The following is a 17,595-nucleotide window of genomic DNA, read 5'->3' on the forward strand; positions in this document are numbered from 1 at the left end:
GTGTTCCAAACTTTTTACCTTCATGCCAGTCCATGATGACTTCTAGGATTCCTGGACGGCTGAGGTTCCCCATCCGTGCTCGTTGTGTAATCAGTGCAACCCACTTACTCCAAGTGGCATCAGTAGCATGATGGGTGGAAGGAACCTTTCCCTTGAACATCCAGTTCAGCACTGGCAGTCGAGGTGCCAGAAGGAGCTGTGTTTCAGTACCGACTACTTCGGAAGCAGCCCGAACCCCTTCATACGCAGCTAAGATCTCCTTTTCAGTTGGAGTGTAGCCCTCCTCCGACCCCCTGTAGGCTCGACTCCAGAATCCCAAGGGTCGGCCTCGGGTCTCTCCTAAGGCTCTTTGCCACAAACTCCAAGTGGGGCCTTTCTCTCCAGCAGCAGTGTAGAGGATGTTCTTCACATCCTGTTCCATCCGTACTGGCCCCAGGGCCACAGCACGGGCTATCTCTTGTTTAGTCTGCTCAAAAGCCTGCTGCTGCTCAGGACCCCACACAAAATCATTCTTCTTCCGTGTCACCTGATAAAGTGGGCTTACAATGAGGCTGTAGTTTGGAACATGCATTCTCCAAAACCCCACTACACCCAGAAACGATTGTGTCTCTTTCTTATTAGTGGGGGGAGACATGGCAGTGATTTTGTTGATCACATCTGTCGGGATGTGACGACGGCCATCTTGCCACTTTATGCCTAGGAACTGAATCTCCTGGGCAGGTCCTTTCACTTTGCTTCGCTTAATAGCAAAACCAGCACGGAGAAGGATCTGGATTATTTGCTCTCCTTTCTCAAAAACTTCCTTTGCTGTGTTGCCCCACACAATGATGTCATCAATGTACTGTAAGTGCTCAGGAGCACCTCCCTGTTCCAGTGCAGCTTGGATCAACCCATGGCAAATGGTTGGACTATGTTTCCACCCCTGGGGCAAACGGTTCCAGGTATACTGAATGCCCCTCCATGTGAAAGCAAACTGTGGCCTACATTCTTTGGCCAAAGGAATGGAGAAAAAGGCGTTAGCAATGTCAATGGTGGCATACCACTTAGCTGCTTTTGACTCCAGTTCGTATTGGAGTTCTAACATATCTGGCACAGCAGCACTCAATGAGGGTGTAACTTCATTCAGGCCACGGTAGTCCACCGTCAGCCTCCATTCTCCACTGGCTTTACGCACTGGCCATATGGGGCTGTTAAAAGGCGAGTGAGTTTTGCTGATCACTCCCTGATTCTCTAATTGATGAATTAACTTCTGAATGGGGAGCAAGGAATCCCTGTTGGTGCGATACTGCCGTCTGTGCACCGTTTTTGTAGCTATCGGTACCTGTTGCTCTTCCACTTGTAGCAACCCCACAACAGATGGATCTTCTGATAGGCCAGGCAAAACAGATAACTGCTTAACACCTGTGTCTACAGCAGCTATTCCAAAGGCCCATTGATACCCTTTGGGATCCTTAAAATATCCCCTTCTGAGGTAATCAATACCAAGTATACATGGAGCCTCTGGGCCAGTCACAATAGGGTGCTTTTGCCAGTCTCTACCAGTGAGGCTGATTTCGGCCTCCAACATAGTCAGTTCTTGGGAACCTCCTGTCACCCCATGAATATAAATTGATTCTGTCCCTTGGTGACTCGAGGGCATTAGAGTGCACTGTGCACCAGTATCCACCAGGGCCCTATATTTTAGTGATTCTGATGTGCCAGGCCATCTAATCCACACAGTCCAATAAACTCTATTATCCCTTTCCCCACCCTGGCTGGGGGCAGGGCCCCTCTATTTGTTACCTCCGTTGTCTGCAGCAACTGGAGCAATCACCTTTCTGGAGAAGTTCACCTTGGTGGTTGATTTGTCTTGTAATTCTTTTACCCGTGCTTGAAGTGCTGGAGTAGGTTGCTTATGCCACTTCTTCATATCTTCTCCATGGTTGCGTAGGTAATGCCACAAGGCAAAACGTGACGTGGTCTTACTGTTGTCACTTGTTCGAGCAGGAGGACGTCTTCTTTTGATAGCTGAGACGTTGGATGACACTGACTGGGAGGAAATCAAGTTGATTAGCCCCTCAAGTAGGCTGTTTTGGGAATTCTGTTCCTCATTGGATGTATCTGTTACCACCATGTATTCATCGGCATCAGGCACGATTGATAGTTTACCTATTATATCTTCTTGTTTGTTCTCCATTCTGTCCAGCTTTTCAGCTACTTTTTCAATGGCTGAAACACAAGCTCGTAGAGGGCTTAAATGTAACTCAAAGTCTTGAAGTTTATTAAGCAACTCATTTATAAGGGGTCTTCTTTCCCCTCTGCCATACATAGCTGCAAATGTACTGGCGTACCTTTCTGGTGCAGTCTTTGTGAATGTACGCCACATGTTTGGTGTACACCTGGCTCTCTCGGGATCATGCTCTTGGTCTGGCTCATCAGGAATGAAATCGGGGCTATGTAGTGTTTCCACCACAGCACATTCTCTCAAATAACGGATGCCTTCTTCCATATCAGCCCATTTCTTCTTCTCAGGCATCAGATCGTCTTTGAAGGGGTATCTTTCTTTTACAGCTAACAACATCCTCTTCCAGAGGGTGAAGGCCTGGTTCTGGCATGTACTAATACCTCTGTCAATGGCTGAGTCCCTAGCAATGCCACCCAGTTGGCGAGCTTCTCTACTATCTAGCCACACACTGTTGGCCCCATTGTCCCAGCATCGAAGTAACCAAGTAGCAATAGGCTCATTTGGGTGGCGTGAGAAGTCTTTTCTCAGACTTCGAATTTCATTCATTTTCAGAGATCGATCAACAAAGGTAACAATATCTTGCTCACCTCTTGCTCTTCCAGGACTTCTTGCCCTTGTAGGTGTTGGTGACCGTGGTCTTACTGAGGGCCCCTCCCCTGGACTCAGAGGTGCTTCTCTTGGCCCTCGGAGCCACTCCTCTGGACCTCTTTCCTCCTCTTTTTTCTCTTCTAACTGAGTCGAGATTCGCTTTGTTTTCCGTCCTCTTACAGGGGCAACTGACATCGATTGTGGTGCCTCCTGTGGTTGATCAGGTTGGTCAGTTCCAATGCTCTCATCCTCCAGTTCAGCTTGGAGCTTGTTTCGTTCGATTATGACAGTATCTAGCTCAGATTGGAGGGTGTGTTGTTGAGATTGAAGATTGTCGAGCTTGGATTGCAGGGAGTCTCTCTCAATTCGGAGGGCATCTCTCTCAGATCGGAGGTTTTTCCTCTGGAGCAGGAGACTCTCTCGCTCATTTTGAACTTTTTCCCTGAGACTCTCCCTTTCAATTTCAGAAGCTCTCTCTCTCTCCAGGATAGTATTGAATAAGGCCCGATAAGCATTAGCCAGGCCCCAAATCATATGTGCCTCCTCAGAACTGCCCAAGCCGCAACATTCCTGCCTTAAATAGCTGTTTAGACTCTCGGGGTCTTTCAGGTGTTCTGGAGTAAAGTTCCATGAGACTGAAGATTTCCATCTGTCTAAAGTCTTTCCCAGACCTCTCCACACTCCCTGCCACTCAGTATTCTCTGGTTTTGGGGAGGACATGCTCAAAATATAATAAATACTAATACTGAGCGAAATGATGAGCAATACATTCAGGGAGATTAGTAATGCGACTAGGTGTTCATTCAAAAACTGCATTACAGGCTGAAAGGTGAGACTGGAAACCTTAAAAAATCCCAGTCCTGTAAAATTGACAGCTGTCTCCGGAATTGTAAGCCACATTGTACGAACGTGCCAGGTCCATATTTCCACCCATGTTTTCAATTGATTGTATATGCCGATTGCTCCATAGAGCAAGGTGGCCAGCTTAATTAATGCCCAGTATGTTTTGAGCATTAGGAAAGAAGAGGCAGCAGCGTGCAGCCCTTTAAGAGTCAGTTTCACTACAGAAAGCATTTTTTTTTTTTTTTTTTTTTTCTTTTTTTTACAGAGGCAAGATAGTAAAGCTCAGAGTTTACAAATATCCTACGATACTGGCAGTCCGCCTGGAGTTCTCAAGGTCACGTTTTCAGAGAGTAGTGGTAAAACAGATAAGCTTTCCCAACAGAACTCTCCGAGAGCAGAGAGTCTAAACAGCTAGAAAGCAACTGTTGCCCGCATCCTCCACCAAAAATGTCAACGGTTTATGGGCTGGTCCGGCCCAGTTCCGTGACCAGCAGGGCGGAGGGATCTGCGGATCCGCGCCTCTGGGAAAGGGGAAGCAGGGGACCCCAAAATACTTGAAAACAACAGCACTAATCTGAGGTGGAACAAATGATTTTACTAAATATAGTATTAGTAAAATACAATGAGAGAGAGAGAGAGAATCTGTTTGAATTGTATAGACCTCACCACAATGCTGGGGTGAGAAGTGCAGTCCAGTTGAGTGACTGAAGTACAGACGGCAAAGTGCAGATGGCGAAGCGCAGGCAGCGAAGCGCAGATAGCGAAGCGCAGACAGCGAAGCGCAGGCGAAGAAGAAGGATCAGGTGACCTTGCATGGAGTTATATCCCCTTGCTGACCGCAAAGCCTCCTGGGGAAATGCAGTTCTTCTCCGTCGGACGAACATTCGGCAGATATCAAACCCCACCCCCAGTGCATTACATGATGTTATGGTGTGGAATACTGATGACCAAAAATCATAAAACCATGACAAATTCCTTATGCAAAAATATGTGCAAGCCACCATAGATGGGAGGATATATCACAGAAAAACAGCTGTTTTCTTCTCCCTTTGCTCCTACCTCTCTTCAGCCATATACTACTTAATGGCATGGGAAGTGGATGTTGCCCTAGGAGACCTTGTTCTGAAGTTAATGTGTTATTTAGAGGAACTGAGAGTTTTGGTGGTTAAAATCTAAAACTGATGAACTACAGTGTTGTACTTGAAGACCTACATGCATCAGACATTACAAGCATGTATATCATAGAATCATAGAATGGCCTGGATTGAAAAGGTCCTCAAAGATCATCTAGTTTCAATCCTCCTGCTATGTGCAGGGTCACCAATCACTAGACTGGGTTGCCCAGAGCCACATCCAGCCTTGCCTTGAATGCCTCCATGGATGGGGCATCCACAACCTCCTTGGGCAACCTGTTCCAGTGTGTCACCAACCTCTGACCTCTAACCTAAACCTGTCCTATCTTAGTTTAAAGCCATTCTCCTTTGTCTTGTTACTATCCACCCTTGTAAACAGTCATTCCCTCTCCTGTTTATACACTCCCTTTAAGTACTGGAAGGCCACGATGATGTCTCCTTGGAGCCTTCTCTTCTCCAAGCTAAACAATTCCAATTCCCTCAAACTTTCTTCATAGTCTTCAGAGTACTCCAGAGCATCTTAGTGGCCCTTTTCTGGACCCGCTCTAAGAGCTCCACGTCCTTCCTGTACTGGGGGCCCTAGGCCTGGACGCAGTACTGCAGATGGGGCCTCACGAGAGCTGAGTAGAGGGAGACAATCACATCTCTGTCCCTGCTGATGACCCATTTTTTAATGCAGCCCAGGTTATAGTTGGCCTTCCGGGCTGCAAGCGCACACTGCTGGCTCATGTCCAGCTTCTTGTCCACCAGGACCTCCAGGTTCTTCTCTGCAGGGCTGCCCTCAAGGAGATCTTCCCCCAGCTTGTATAAATACCTGGGATTGCCCAGGACCAAAAGTAAGACCTTGCACTTGGCCTTGTTGGACCTCATTAAGTTCCCATGGGCTCAGTTCTCCAGCAAGAGGAAGTATTTATGTGAGGAATTTCAACAACTAATTTAGTTAACTTACTCCAGAATTGCAACAGTAAGCTAATATTTTTGGAAGATGCTTAATTTCAGTAGATATCTCTTTAAATGTTTCTGAAGTTCTGTACATTATCTTTTTCGGCATCTCAGAGCTATACTGGTCTGAACAAAGAGGTGTCTGCTGTGTGGCAAAATGGAAAGAATAACTGCTAAATACTACGACAGAGCATCTCTGTCTCCACAGCAGCCCAGTTCAAGTACTGAAGATTTAAACACTGCTGCTAAACAGTGACTGAATTGGACTTCTCAGAAAATGCTATTGCAGCAGATTCAATTCCCTTTCTACAGAAAGAAATTGAATAGTAGTTGGATAAGACACAAAATAGCCTGAGGCTGGAAGAGCTGCAACTGAGAATGCTCCCATATTAAACGGTCCTAGCTTGTTATCTGCCAGTGATTTTTTTTGTTATCTTTACTTACAAATTTCATAAGAGGAATACAAGGTATTTCCATAGGATAACATTCAGAACATTATTTTGAAGACACATTTAAAATCCCTTCAGCTGTGAAAATTATTGAATCCCACCTTCTGCCCTTTGCTACCAATTTATATCTCCTTTTTGCCTTTTGATGACATCACAGAACAATGCTCTTGTTTTTTGAGCATTTTCTGTTTTTTCTGTTTAGGTAAATGTTTAGAAGAGAAAACTGTTGGCTGTGAAGTTGGAAAGCTAAATTAAAGGTTTAGTGAAGAAAAAAATAGTCAAAACTTACTAAGGTAGCTTTGATGGAGCTAGTAAGGAGATGTGGGAGTTGTGAAGGAAATTAAGAGGGAAAAATGGAATTAGGAGAGTAATAATCAGTGGTTTGAAGCAGTTAAGTGCATTCTGTATTTTGACCGTGTTAGCAGGATTCCTAGTGTTTCTCAGTAATGTGAACATTCAGAGTTTATGTGACAGAAATGTTGCTGTATTGACCTGATATTGTAAAATGCATTCATGTACTCGTCTGCAGCGGTAGAGAGTCAGGAAATTTCATAGAGCTTTAGAACTTGATTCTTTTTTGTTAAACCATGTACTGCTATGGAGATGTACCATATGGAGATTTTTGCATCCGTAAAGGTGGAGAACTACGGCACTATGTACTGGTTGTCTTCCTTAATGGTTTCCAAATTAACAAAGAAAAAGATGATGGGTAACCACCATTAGCAGGTCAGATCCTCCCGTTTAGTGAGTAGCTGTGGATAAAACAGATTGCATTATGATAGAATGCAGTATCAATGGAGTGGAGCGAGCAAATATGAGTGTGTATGTGTGTTTGTGTGTTCATAATAGAAATGTGAATTCTTACTGTAATGTTATTTACCTGGAATGCCTGCTGCAATTATGATGACTCCATAACATGTAGTAAGACAAGGTAATAATGAGAATCCTGGAGATCCTCTACTTCCTAACAATCTTTCCTGACTAACATTAATGGAGTACTGAACACAAAAATGCAACTGGTATTTCAGTTTGAAAGTTCTGTATCACTGTAATTGTTAATGTTACTTTTTAGGCATTGCATGTGGTTACTCATTAAGTACTTATGGCTTACTCTGTGTTGCTCTGTAGTATATAAGCTATTTTTGAATGTATTTTTTTCCTCCTTCTAAGGATTATGTACTGAAGGCCTGTACCGTGTTAGTGGGAATAAAACAGATCAAGACAACATTCAGAAACAGTTTGATCAAGGTAATGACAGATTTCATTATTTAAAGCCAAAAGAACTTGATTTCTCCATTGATTTATAAGATAGTACAGTCAGTGTAAATGAGTTTCACATTCAAACTGATCTCCATAGCACTGAGTGCTTTACTCGTTGGTAGGTTGTATTGATGTAGTCTCGGCTATATGTAACTAACAAAGCTGTGTGTAAACAAAGGGTGGGATAGAACCTTGTAGCTGGTTAAGAATAATTTTGAGTGCTTCCTGTGAAATTTTTAAGTGGCTTTCTAGTTGAATAAGTGTGTTTAAATGCAGTACTAAATGCTCCTTATATTAGCATAGTAGCGCATGAAGTCCTCAACATTGAGCATACACTTCTCCTCCCCAAAATGCAGAACTTCTTGACAGTTATTTTAGTAAAACTCTCTTGATTAATGTGAATTAACAATTAAATCTTAGTAATGAATCTGTAGTACCACCTTTGTCATGTGCTGGAATGTATCTAAATAAGATTAGCAGATAAGTGTTCATTTGGATTGTTAAGAGGGCCAGCATTATTTTTCTTCCTGCTTTCTCATTAAATTTATTACATCAACTGATCTTTATAAATGAAAAAAAAAACAAACACCCAACCATGTTAAAAGTCCTTGTTGGTATTAGTAATGAAAGTGAGTTTGTGAAATAGTAAAATTGCTCCTACATGATAAACCGAATAAAGGTACATTTTTTAATGCCTTATCTGAATTTCATCTGAATATAATGCTAGATTTTCTTCTGTCATTGTATAAGATGATGTTTCGAGTGGGTGAACTTTGGAAGAATTTTAAAATCATCTAGTATGACTTTTATCTGTGTTAAATAAATTAAAATCTCTAAATATAATATATAAAGCTTCTGTTATTTGGGATTCTAGCAGTAGGTTATATGGCCATGTACAATCACTGGCATGTGGTCTTGTCCTTACTTAAAAGGCCTCATGGCCACGTAAGACAGCTTCACACAAATTCTGCATATTGATGTACCCTGTGCCAGTTTTCAACAAAATTTGGGATGTGGATTTCAAAACTGATTTGTGGGCAGAATTAATTATCAGAACCTGGTTGGTGTCAAATAGAAAAGCATTTAAGTCTGCATGGAGAGTCAGACAGTTTTATTTTTTGATCTACTGCTTTCTTAATATTGTCAGATTTTATTTCATGTATGTCAAAGCGATGGCAGTTTACACACTGGTTCACTCTGTTTTTGCTAGGCAAGGTTTTCACTTTCAGTGTTTTAAATAAATAAATTATTTCATAAAAATATTTTGAAGAATCATAACTGTGAACTGCTTTTAATTTTGTCCTACAGATCATAGTATCAGTCTAGAGTCTATGGAAGTGACAGTAAATGCTGTGGCTGGGGCTCTTAAAGCGTTTTTTGCAGATCTGCCAGATCCATTAATTCCTTACTCTTTGCATCAAGATTTGTTAGAAGCATCAAGTAAGTAAAAAGAATATTGTCTTGATTGTATTTTTTCACAATGTTTATCGTTATAGGAGTTTTTAATTCACTAAGTTAAAAAGGCTTGCTGCGCTTATTTTTTTAATTGCTTAGGTGTGCCATTTTTTAAAATGTTCTTTAAAATTAACAGAATTATATGATGACAACAGAATTATATGATTACATTAGTTATTGTAAATAAATTGTAGTCTATTACTTCTCTATGTAGGAAATTTAATTGGAGGAATCTCTTTTTTTTCCTGTTATTAGCACTGCAATATTAGCACTTGGAAATGTATCACAGTTGTTTACAGGGGTAGAAGAAAGCATACCTTGATTTCATAAAGTCTTACGTTCAGAATAGGCTTTAGAAGTTGCATCTCTGTGGAGTGTTATGGTGAATCTGACATTTTTTTTCAAATTATTTTTGAACTGTGTGCAGGATGAAAAGGTTAATTGTGTTTACAAATGTTTCAAACTTGAAAATGTGACTACATTGTTCCCCTTTTAAAGAATATCTTTCTTGGGATTAATTTGGGCAATTGGACTGGCAGCAAACTGTTTTAGGAAAGTACTACACATTTTTTGCTATGTTTTTTTTTTTTTTAATTGAAAATTTGTCAATATTGCTGAAAGCCTAAGGCTTCAACCTAGGCTTGGTTAGTGTATATTACACTAGAAATTTTGTATTTTTGGATGACATCTATAGACGTGTTTTTTGATATTTTCACTTTAATTTTCAGGATAATCCCTTGTATAGTGTGTTTTTTTCTTACCAATTTATGATTTTCCAAGCTGAGTGGGACAAGTGGGACAGGCTTTTGATTAGGTATTACTAATAAGTTATGTATTGCTGTAGCATACTAGGCTTAATAAGAATTGAAGTCTTTCTATTGAAACAAACCTTTCTACACAGTAGAATATGGCAAAAATGTGAATATGTGTAACAACAGCTTAAGAAAAATGATTTTGAGAGTGGAAACTAGAGTTCTTTAATACTTGAATAATTGTTTGTATAGTATGGATTTCATCTAATTCTCACACCAGTGTTAGCAATTTTATTGCAAGAGGGTTATTGTCCCCAACTTTTCCACTGTAAAACTGTATTCTGGAATTCCGTTTATATTGACAGATTCTGAGGTAACTGAGCCCAACTGCAAGTTTATTTCAAATTTTAAGCCAGTGTCAGCTGCTTGCTGTATGTAATTTGATGTCACAAGTAGCACTAATTTGTTATACATTTCTATAATCTGTTATTTTTTTTTCTTAGTCCTTTTCCTATTGCTTACTTCCTCTTAAAATATAAATAATATCCATTGAACCTGTGAAAATTTGTGTTAAAGTAGCTACACCAGGCTTACAATAATTTTTTATTATTTGACTAGTAAGCTTAAGATTTTATAAGCTCATGAAAATGTCTTTCATCCCCCAAAACTTTGAAACTATAATATGTATAAATCTTTTGTTAAGAACATTTTGCAAGCAATGAAAAATCTTACAGATTTCCCTGTCTCATTGTTAGCCGTATACAAGCCAACAAATTGATCAAGATGGTCTGTTAAGAAGACTGTTAAATAGAAATAAATAATTCTATCTTAAAACAGAAAAACATTTTTTGTATTTAGATAGTTTCCACTTTATTATGAAAAGGTAATTCTTTGTAATAATACATGTAAATAGGAATTTTATGGAGTATTTTCTCGCCTTCTGTTTCTCTATAGATATCTGTGCTTCTTATAGTTGGAAAAAGACTTAGCAACACTTTATTCAGTATTTCTTTCTAAATGTATGAGAAAATGTCACTTATTTCTATAGAGATCCTGGACAAGACAGAACGGCTACATGAGTTAAAAGAAATTGTGAAGAAGTTCCACCCAGTGAACTACGATGTCTTCAAATACGTGATAACACATCTGAACAGGTTCAGTACTTTTCTACTAAAATTCTGTTTAATTTTTAGCATAAAAAAACCCAACCTATTAGAATTGAAAATGTCATGCTGCATTTCTCCTCTGTTAGTATAAATGTTGAAAATGGAAATTAAAAATTATGAATTAGATGTTGATATATTACGATACCTGATTTAAGTGATGCATAGATATCTACCATCATAGCTACTGTAGAGATGTAAAAATGATTGTTGTACAGAACAAGATAACTTCACAGAGCCAGTATGTACAAGAGTTGCAGACCTCTTTTCTAAGGAAGCAGCTGTTAATGTTGTAGTCTAATTCAGATTTAAGGGAACATGGAGGTTATTTGGCCTATTCCCTGCCTATTAAAGCAAGATCAGCTTCATTCCTCTAAAATGTAGCACACAGAACCTCTGCTGAATAATTAAAATGTAGAATAAAACTGTGTGTAGCAGTGAATTTGCTTCCTAAATCTTGCCTCTTGCATAGAAATGTAATTTTTTGTGTTCTTAAATTTAATTTATTGACCTTTTATTTGTCCAAGTGCACAATATTCGCTCATAAAAAGATTAGCTTGCTCATGTTTCTTACTCAGCAAAACTCTAGTGGATTCCCTGAAATCCACTCAGTAAGATGGCTAATAACATTATTAAAAGACATAATAAACGTTTAGTCACAGCTAAAATAACAGTTTTCCTAGAAAAATGTTTGTTTCACTGTACTGGACTATAAAAAATAAGCTCATGATTTTTTTAAAAAAATATTTTTATTAATTCTTCTTTTTTTTAAAGACAGAACAGCAGAATTGTTGAGATTGTAAGGGGCTTCTCAAGATTTAGTGCACCCCTCTTACTTTGGTAGGATCTGCAATAACAGATTGCCTGGGATGATGTGCAGTTGGATTTTGAGTAACTCTTAACAATGGAGACCACAGCCTCTCTAGGCAACTTCCTAGTGTGCAATCACCCTGACAATAAATACATTTTTAAAAAGTGGAGCTTATTTTGTTTGTTTTAAAATGTATTTTTTATGTTCAGACAGAATCCCATGTGTTTCAGTTTCTATCTTGTTGTATCTTGTCCTGTCACTGCATGCCACTCAGAATTCTTGGTCCATCTTTTTTGCACTTTCCAATCAGATACTTAAATATGATTCTCTCTGAGCTTTTCCAGAGTAAGTAGTCCCAGTTGCTCAGTCTTTCCTCATTTGAGGGATCTTCTGTCTTTGTGCCCCATTCAGTGGGCTCTTGCCAGTATGTCCACCTCTCCTGTATTGCAGAGGCCAGAGCTGAGTCTGGATACCAGAAGTGCAGTCAGAGTAGAGGGGGGAGATAACTTCCCTTGACCTATTGCCATCACTTGTCCTAATGTAGGCCACGTTTGCCTGCATTGTGTTCAGTGTGTTGACCACAAATACTGTCAAGTGACATACTGTCACTTCCTCTACAGTGGTGTTTTTCAGCCAGCTGAATAATTTTCTATACATACTGTAGGCTTTTCATGATCTTCAAATTGCTCTGCAGGTGTTTTTAACAGTCTAATTTGGGGCTTCTAGTATAGGGGGTTGAAATGAGACTTTTTAAACTCCCTGTTTAGTCAGCAAAATCAGACTTCTCTTTTATGCGTTCTCCATTGCTGTGTGGAAGGAGTCTTCTTATTCTGGGTCATAACAACCCCACGCAGCAATATCAATGGGGAAGAGAAGCTGAAAATTTGCCTGGCAGAAAAGGACCTAGATGTGTGAGTTAACAATCAGCTGAAAATGAGCCATCAGTGAGCCCAGGTGGTCAGAGCGACCAATGGCCTTGAAAATTGTTTGGTCAGCAGGACCAGAGAAGTGATCGTCCTTCTGTGTTTGGCACTGGTCAGACTGTACCTCAGGTATTGTGTTTGGTTTGGGGCCCCTTGCTGTGAGAATGACATCAAGGTGCTGGAGCATGTTCAGAAGAAAACACTGAAGCTGGTGAATGGACTGAGATTGCACCAAGGAAGTTGTTGGTTTCTCTTCTCAGGTGATAAGAGGTAGAATGCAGGGCAAAGGCCTCGAGTTAGGCCAGAGGAAGTTTAGATTGGATGTCAGTAAGAATGTTTTCACAGAAAAGGTGGCTAGGAATTGGAATGGGCTGGTCAGGGAAGTGATGAAGTCTGCATCCCTAGAGGTGTTGTAAGAGATCTGTGATGAGGTACTTAAGGACATGGTTTAGCAGTAGACTAGTAGTGTTAGGCGGATTGATGTATTTGATGATCTTGAAGGTCTTTTCCAACATAAATGATTCTATTTTCATTAAATATATGGGAAGCTTTGAAACTTAACCACTTACTTTTACACTTCTCTCAATCACAAATATAGTTTGTATTTTCCTTTGCAGGGAAATGCATCAGTTTTCTTTTTTTTTTAGTGCAGTTTGCCAAGTAAAATTCAATTTTCTAGCCCTAGAATAGAATCATATGAGTGGATAGAACTATTTCTTGCATTTCTATATTGCAGGCTAGCAATGTACTGAGGTAAAATGAAACATCACAAACTTCATGTAAATCACTTTTAATGTTTTGGCAGTTCTTAATGGACTAGATTCCTTGAATTCAGTAGAAGAGTATCAATCTCAGAATTGTCAGAAGTCTTCAGCTGGCCACCCATTTGCATAGCGCAGAGGAGAGTAACAAAAATCTAACTGCAGTGTCAAGTACCTGGATTGCTGCGAGTAAAAGAGCTAAATACAATTTTTAATGATCCTAAGTAGATTCCTAATGCATGTATGTATACAGACAAATGAAATACATAATTCACAAAGCTTACTGGAGAACAGAAATAGTGCTAGTTGGCCTTTGCTCTCAAGTCCATTCTCATCCTTTTAAAGGTACACAGAAGAATTTATATAGGAAGAAAAAGTTGAATAAAAGCGCTGAGTCAAATGAAAGCTTTTATGTTTTTTTATTCTCCTTGAATGAAATTAAAATGTTACTCTTTTAGGAAAGTATGAATATCACCTTCATTCAGGAGTAGTGTCCAAATACCCCATGGACAAAATTTATTCAAGTTGAGAGAGGCAGTATTTATGTACCCTTACTAATACACATACTAAAATGCAAGTCAATCTTTTATAGTTAACACTGTACATCATAAATGAGTGAGAATATTTTCTTCTGGCAATAATTGTAGGACTTATTATGGTTTTCACAAGTTTTGAATCTATGAAGTGTAATCAGAAACTCTTGCAGTCTGCTCGTGCTGATCATCAGAACAGTAGTTGATAAGTTGCGGAAGTTTTTTTTGCATTCTATTTCTGCACAACTGTATCTCAGTTACCTTTGTTCTTCCTACTATACATAGGAATTGCATATTCTTGAGTATTTTAAGTGTTAGATTTATCAGCACAGAGTTTTTGCTTGATCTCTCACTAATTACTACTAGATAAAATTGTAGTGTTACTTTAGAATGAAGAATATTTTTTGAAAACAGAATATCTTGATTCTGGCCTATTATGAATAAGATTGCATTTTTCTGAGGAGACATTTGGTTGTAGATGATATATTCAGTAAAAGGTTTTTTCTTTCTTGCCAATACTGTTGTAATAATGAATTTGCAGTGAAACTGAAGAACCTGTTTCAGTCCCTGCTTAAATCAGAACACTTGAAAAAAAAAAGAACCCAATTGGGAATCTTTTTTTTTTTTTTTTTTTTAATACATTGAAAACTAAAACAAAAATGTACTTGTCTTTAATTACATTGTGATACTATACAGGGAGAATAAGGAAGCACAAGTACAAGTAGAATATAGAACAACCTGCCAGTTCTTTTATTGTCTGATTTCCACCGCCTTCCATTCAGTTGGTCCAGTGAAGTTCTGGAAATCTGGAACTGAGGTTGAATGCATTTAATGTATTAAAATGGTAAAATCAAGAAAACAAAGAAAAAAGCTCCACCTGTTTTGGTAGGATAGTGTTCTGCTGTTTCACTAAACAGATTGGCTCGCAGAGGAGTGTGACAAGTGCCAAACATAGCAAATAGAAGGAGAGAAGCATAAACTTCTCTGTATGTGATGGTGAGAAAGAATAGGAAAAGAATGCCTCATTTTGATGGTGATGCACAGAATTGGGTTAATTTTGTTTGTTTTTTTTTTTCAGAATGGTTCCCCAGGTCTTATATTGGCAAATCAGCATTCTAATAGGAAATGAATTTTTTTTTTTTTAAATTAAAATTATGTTGGTTAATCTTAAGTAGATGGACTACTGTCTTTTAATTGCTTCACATTTTCTAAGAGTTCAGTAGTTTGTATATTTAAGTGTTTTACTTTTAAAAACTCAAATCCAGCCTTGTTTAAAAACTTATGTGAATATGAAGAACAAAATTCATACGGGCTAATATTAATACTTAAAAGTCTCAATCATAACATGTAAAAAATATTTCCAGGTGACTTGTTTTGCTTTGCCGCTCATAGCTAATAAATATGATATTCATAAAATTTTCCTGATCAGAGTTTTGTCACAGTTGCAGCAGTTGCTGCTAGCATGTTAGATAGATAACCTATCTCATACTAATTTAGCATCTTGTAAATACAGCAAGTGCCTACAACAAGAAAATGAACATAGAAATAAGTTAGCTAGCTAGCTCATTGATTAGGCATTGCTTTGGGAGATTACTGCAGTAATGGCTGGAGTTGCAGTGTTATCTGCTTAGATCATCCAAGGAAAATAGGGATCTTGGAGCAGTGTGACATGATAATTCATAGTTTTGTGTGTTAAATTCCAAATGAAGTAGGGTAGGAGAAAGAGAATTATAGAAGCAGAAGGAAAAAGTCTCTTTCCAAAATTGGAGTCTCTAATGGCAAAGAATTTCCAAGTTAGTACAGAGGTTGAAGCATAAAGCTGGATATATACCTGTTCCTTCTGCTTCTTTTGCACAACCTTAGGACGCTTCTGACTGCACATCTACCATGAGAAAAAATAACACGGTAACAAAATAGTATGAAATGATAAAATAAATTTTCTTCCTCAAGGTTGTGATTTATTAAAAAACAGTATAAATTTTGCTGTATAGGTGGTATACAATAAACAATTTTATACAGTTATTCTTATTTAGTAGTTGTTCTTATGTGCTGAACATTTGAATATTCACAGCCATTAAAGCACCTCATTTTTACAGCAGAGCCAAATTCTTTTGCTGGCTAATATGAAAAAGCCCACAGAGATGTGCTTTAATCAACACTTGATATTTTTTGTTTGTTTTTAACATATGATCTAATCTGTTCCGTTTTTATTTGAGTACCATAAATGTTGTTCAGTGTCTGACTGTACTGCAGTAAGAAGCCAGTTCTGTCATTTGTCTAGACATTTTAATCGATCTTCTAACACATGAAATTCTTTGTCTGGTTGATGAATTTAAAGGCTGTTTATTATTATCACTTAAAAATGTTGGCATGTGTTTAAAGTCTTCTGGTTGATTGCGTACCATTTTTAATTCATTCTGTGCCTGTCATTCTCATTTCAGGGTTAGTCAGCAATATAAAACCAACTTTATGACTGCTGATAACTTATCAATTTGTTTCTGGCCTACTCTGATGAGACCTGATTTTGAAAACAGAGAGTTCCTTTCTACCACCAAAATCCACCAGTCGATTATAGAGACTTTCATTCAGCAGTGTCAGTTTTTCTTTTACAATGGAGAGATTGTAGAAGCACCGAACCCAGGGGCATGTCAGCCACCGCCTTCCAACACAGTGCAGATGGTGGAGCCAATGGTACCTCTGCAGTTACCACCACCACTGCAGCCTCAGCTGATACAGCCGCAATTACCAGCAGACCCTCTTGGTATTATATAAATAGAAGATGATTGCAGGCAGCCTGGCACTGGACAGTAAAGAAAAGCTATAGACATGCATGTTTCAGGATACAGTAATGTACTTCATATTTATGAAAAATAATTCTCATCCAGCTGGTTGGACATTTTTTTTGTTATATCCCGTACTGTGTTCCTCATTTGTACACGCTGCAGATAAAAACTATGTGGTAAGCATGACTGGAGAGGTTTAATTTTTAAAAGCAAAAATAGCTATAAAGTACAAAGCTGCTGCTGCATGATACTTTATTGCAATCACTATATCATTCCTGTGACAGTTTGTCACAATATATTGTGAATAAAATTTTTCTATAGAAATTTAATGATTAAAAAAATTACATTTATGAAACATTCAGTGCTTACAGCCTGCTTTATGGCTGTTTTTGTTATTTAACATGCTATTTTTGGCAATTTTATTCACATTCAAGCATTCTGTATAAACGACTAAAGCCCAGCTATAGTTTATTTTATAATCTCCGGCTACTTACGTGACTGTAGGCTTAGGATGGTTTATGGAAGAATGCAAAATGCACTGTTGAGAATTTTACAATGCCTCACCTTCCATCTTTATTTGTAAGTAAACCTGTGGACAGTTTGTTAAGGGTGGGTGAACTTGCTTATTATTTCTTACAGCACAATACCAAGGACATGCTTGTTGTAAAAGTGAGTTTCAAATATTGTACAAAAATTGTGATGTTGCCTACTTATTTCTTTATGTTCCATTCCTTAACTAAACATTTTGTAAAACTGTTAATTCTGTAAACAGCTGCATGTTTAAAAGATCATTGATGGTCTTGTAAACTTAATCTAATATATTTTAGATATTTTAATTTTTCCCGCTTGGGAATACATTTAGTGTTTAGAAAATAGTTCATGACATTTTCATACAAGGTTATATAACTTTTCATACATAAACATAAACTTTGTTGTAGTAAAATTCTCTAAACCAAACAATGTTTTAATCTAGGA

The 17,595-nt window shown here is 38.4% G+C and overlaps 1 protein-coding gene across 2 annotated transcripts in view; it reads left to right on the forward strand.

Moving 5' to 3' along the window:
* ARHGAP5 (Rho GTPase activating protein 5) overlaps positions 1–16,609 on the forward strand; it is a gene marked incomplete at both ends in the record, with an annotated part of 40,027 nt that extends 23,418 nt beyond the window's left edge. For both annotated transcript variants that reach the window (XM_079537890.1, XM_079537891.1), the window contains 4 exons: positions 7,350–7,427; positions 8,748–8,879; positions 10,695–10,800; positions 16,279–16,609. In XM_079537890.1, the coding sequence (XP_079394016.1) occupies positions 7,350–7,427; positions 8,748–8,879; positions 10,695–10,800; positions 16,279–16,609 (647 nt within the window). The remainder of the gene's footprint in view (positions 1–7,349; positions 7,428–8,747; positions 8,880–10,694; positions 10,801–16,278) is intronic.
* Between the last annotated feature and the right edge of the window lie 986 nt (positions 16,610–17,595).

The sequence above is a fragment of the Tetrao urogallus genome, assembly GCF_951394365.1.
Source record: "Tetrao urogallus genome assembly, chromosome: 6".
Lineage (NCBI taxonomy): Eukaryota > Metazoa > Chordata > Aves > Galliformes > Phasianidae > Tetrao > Tetrao urogallus.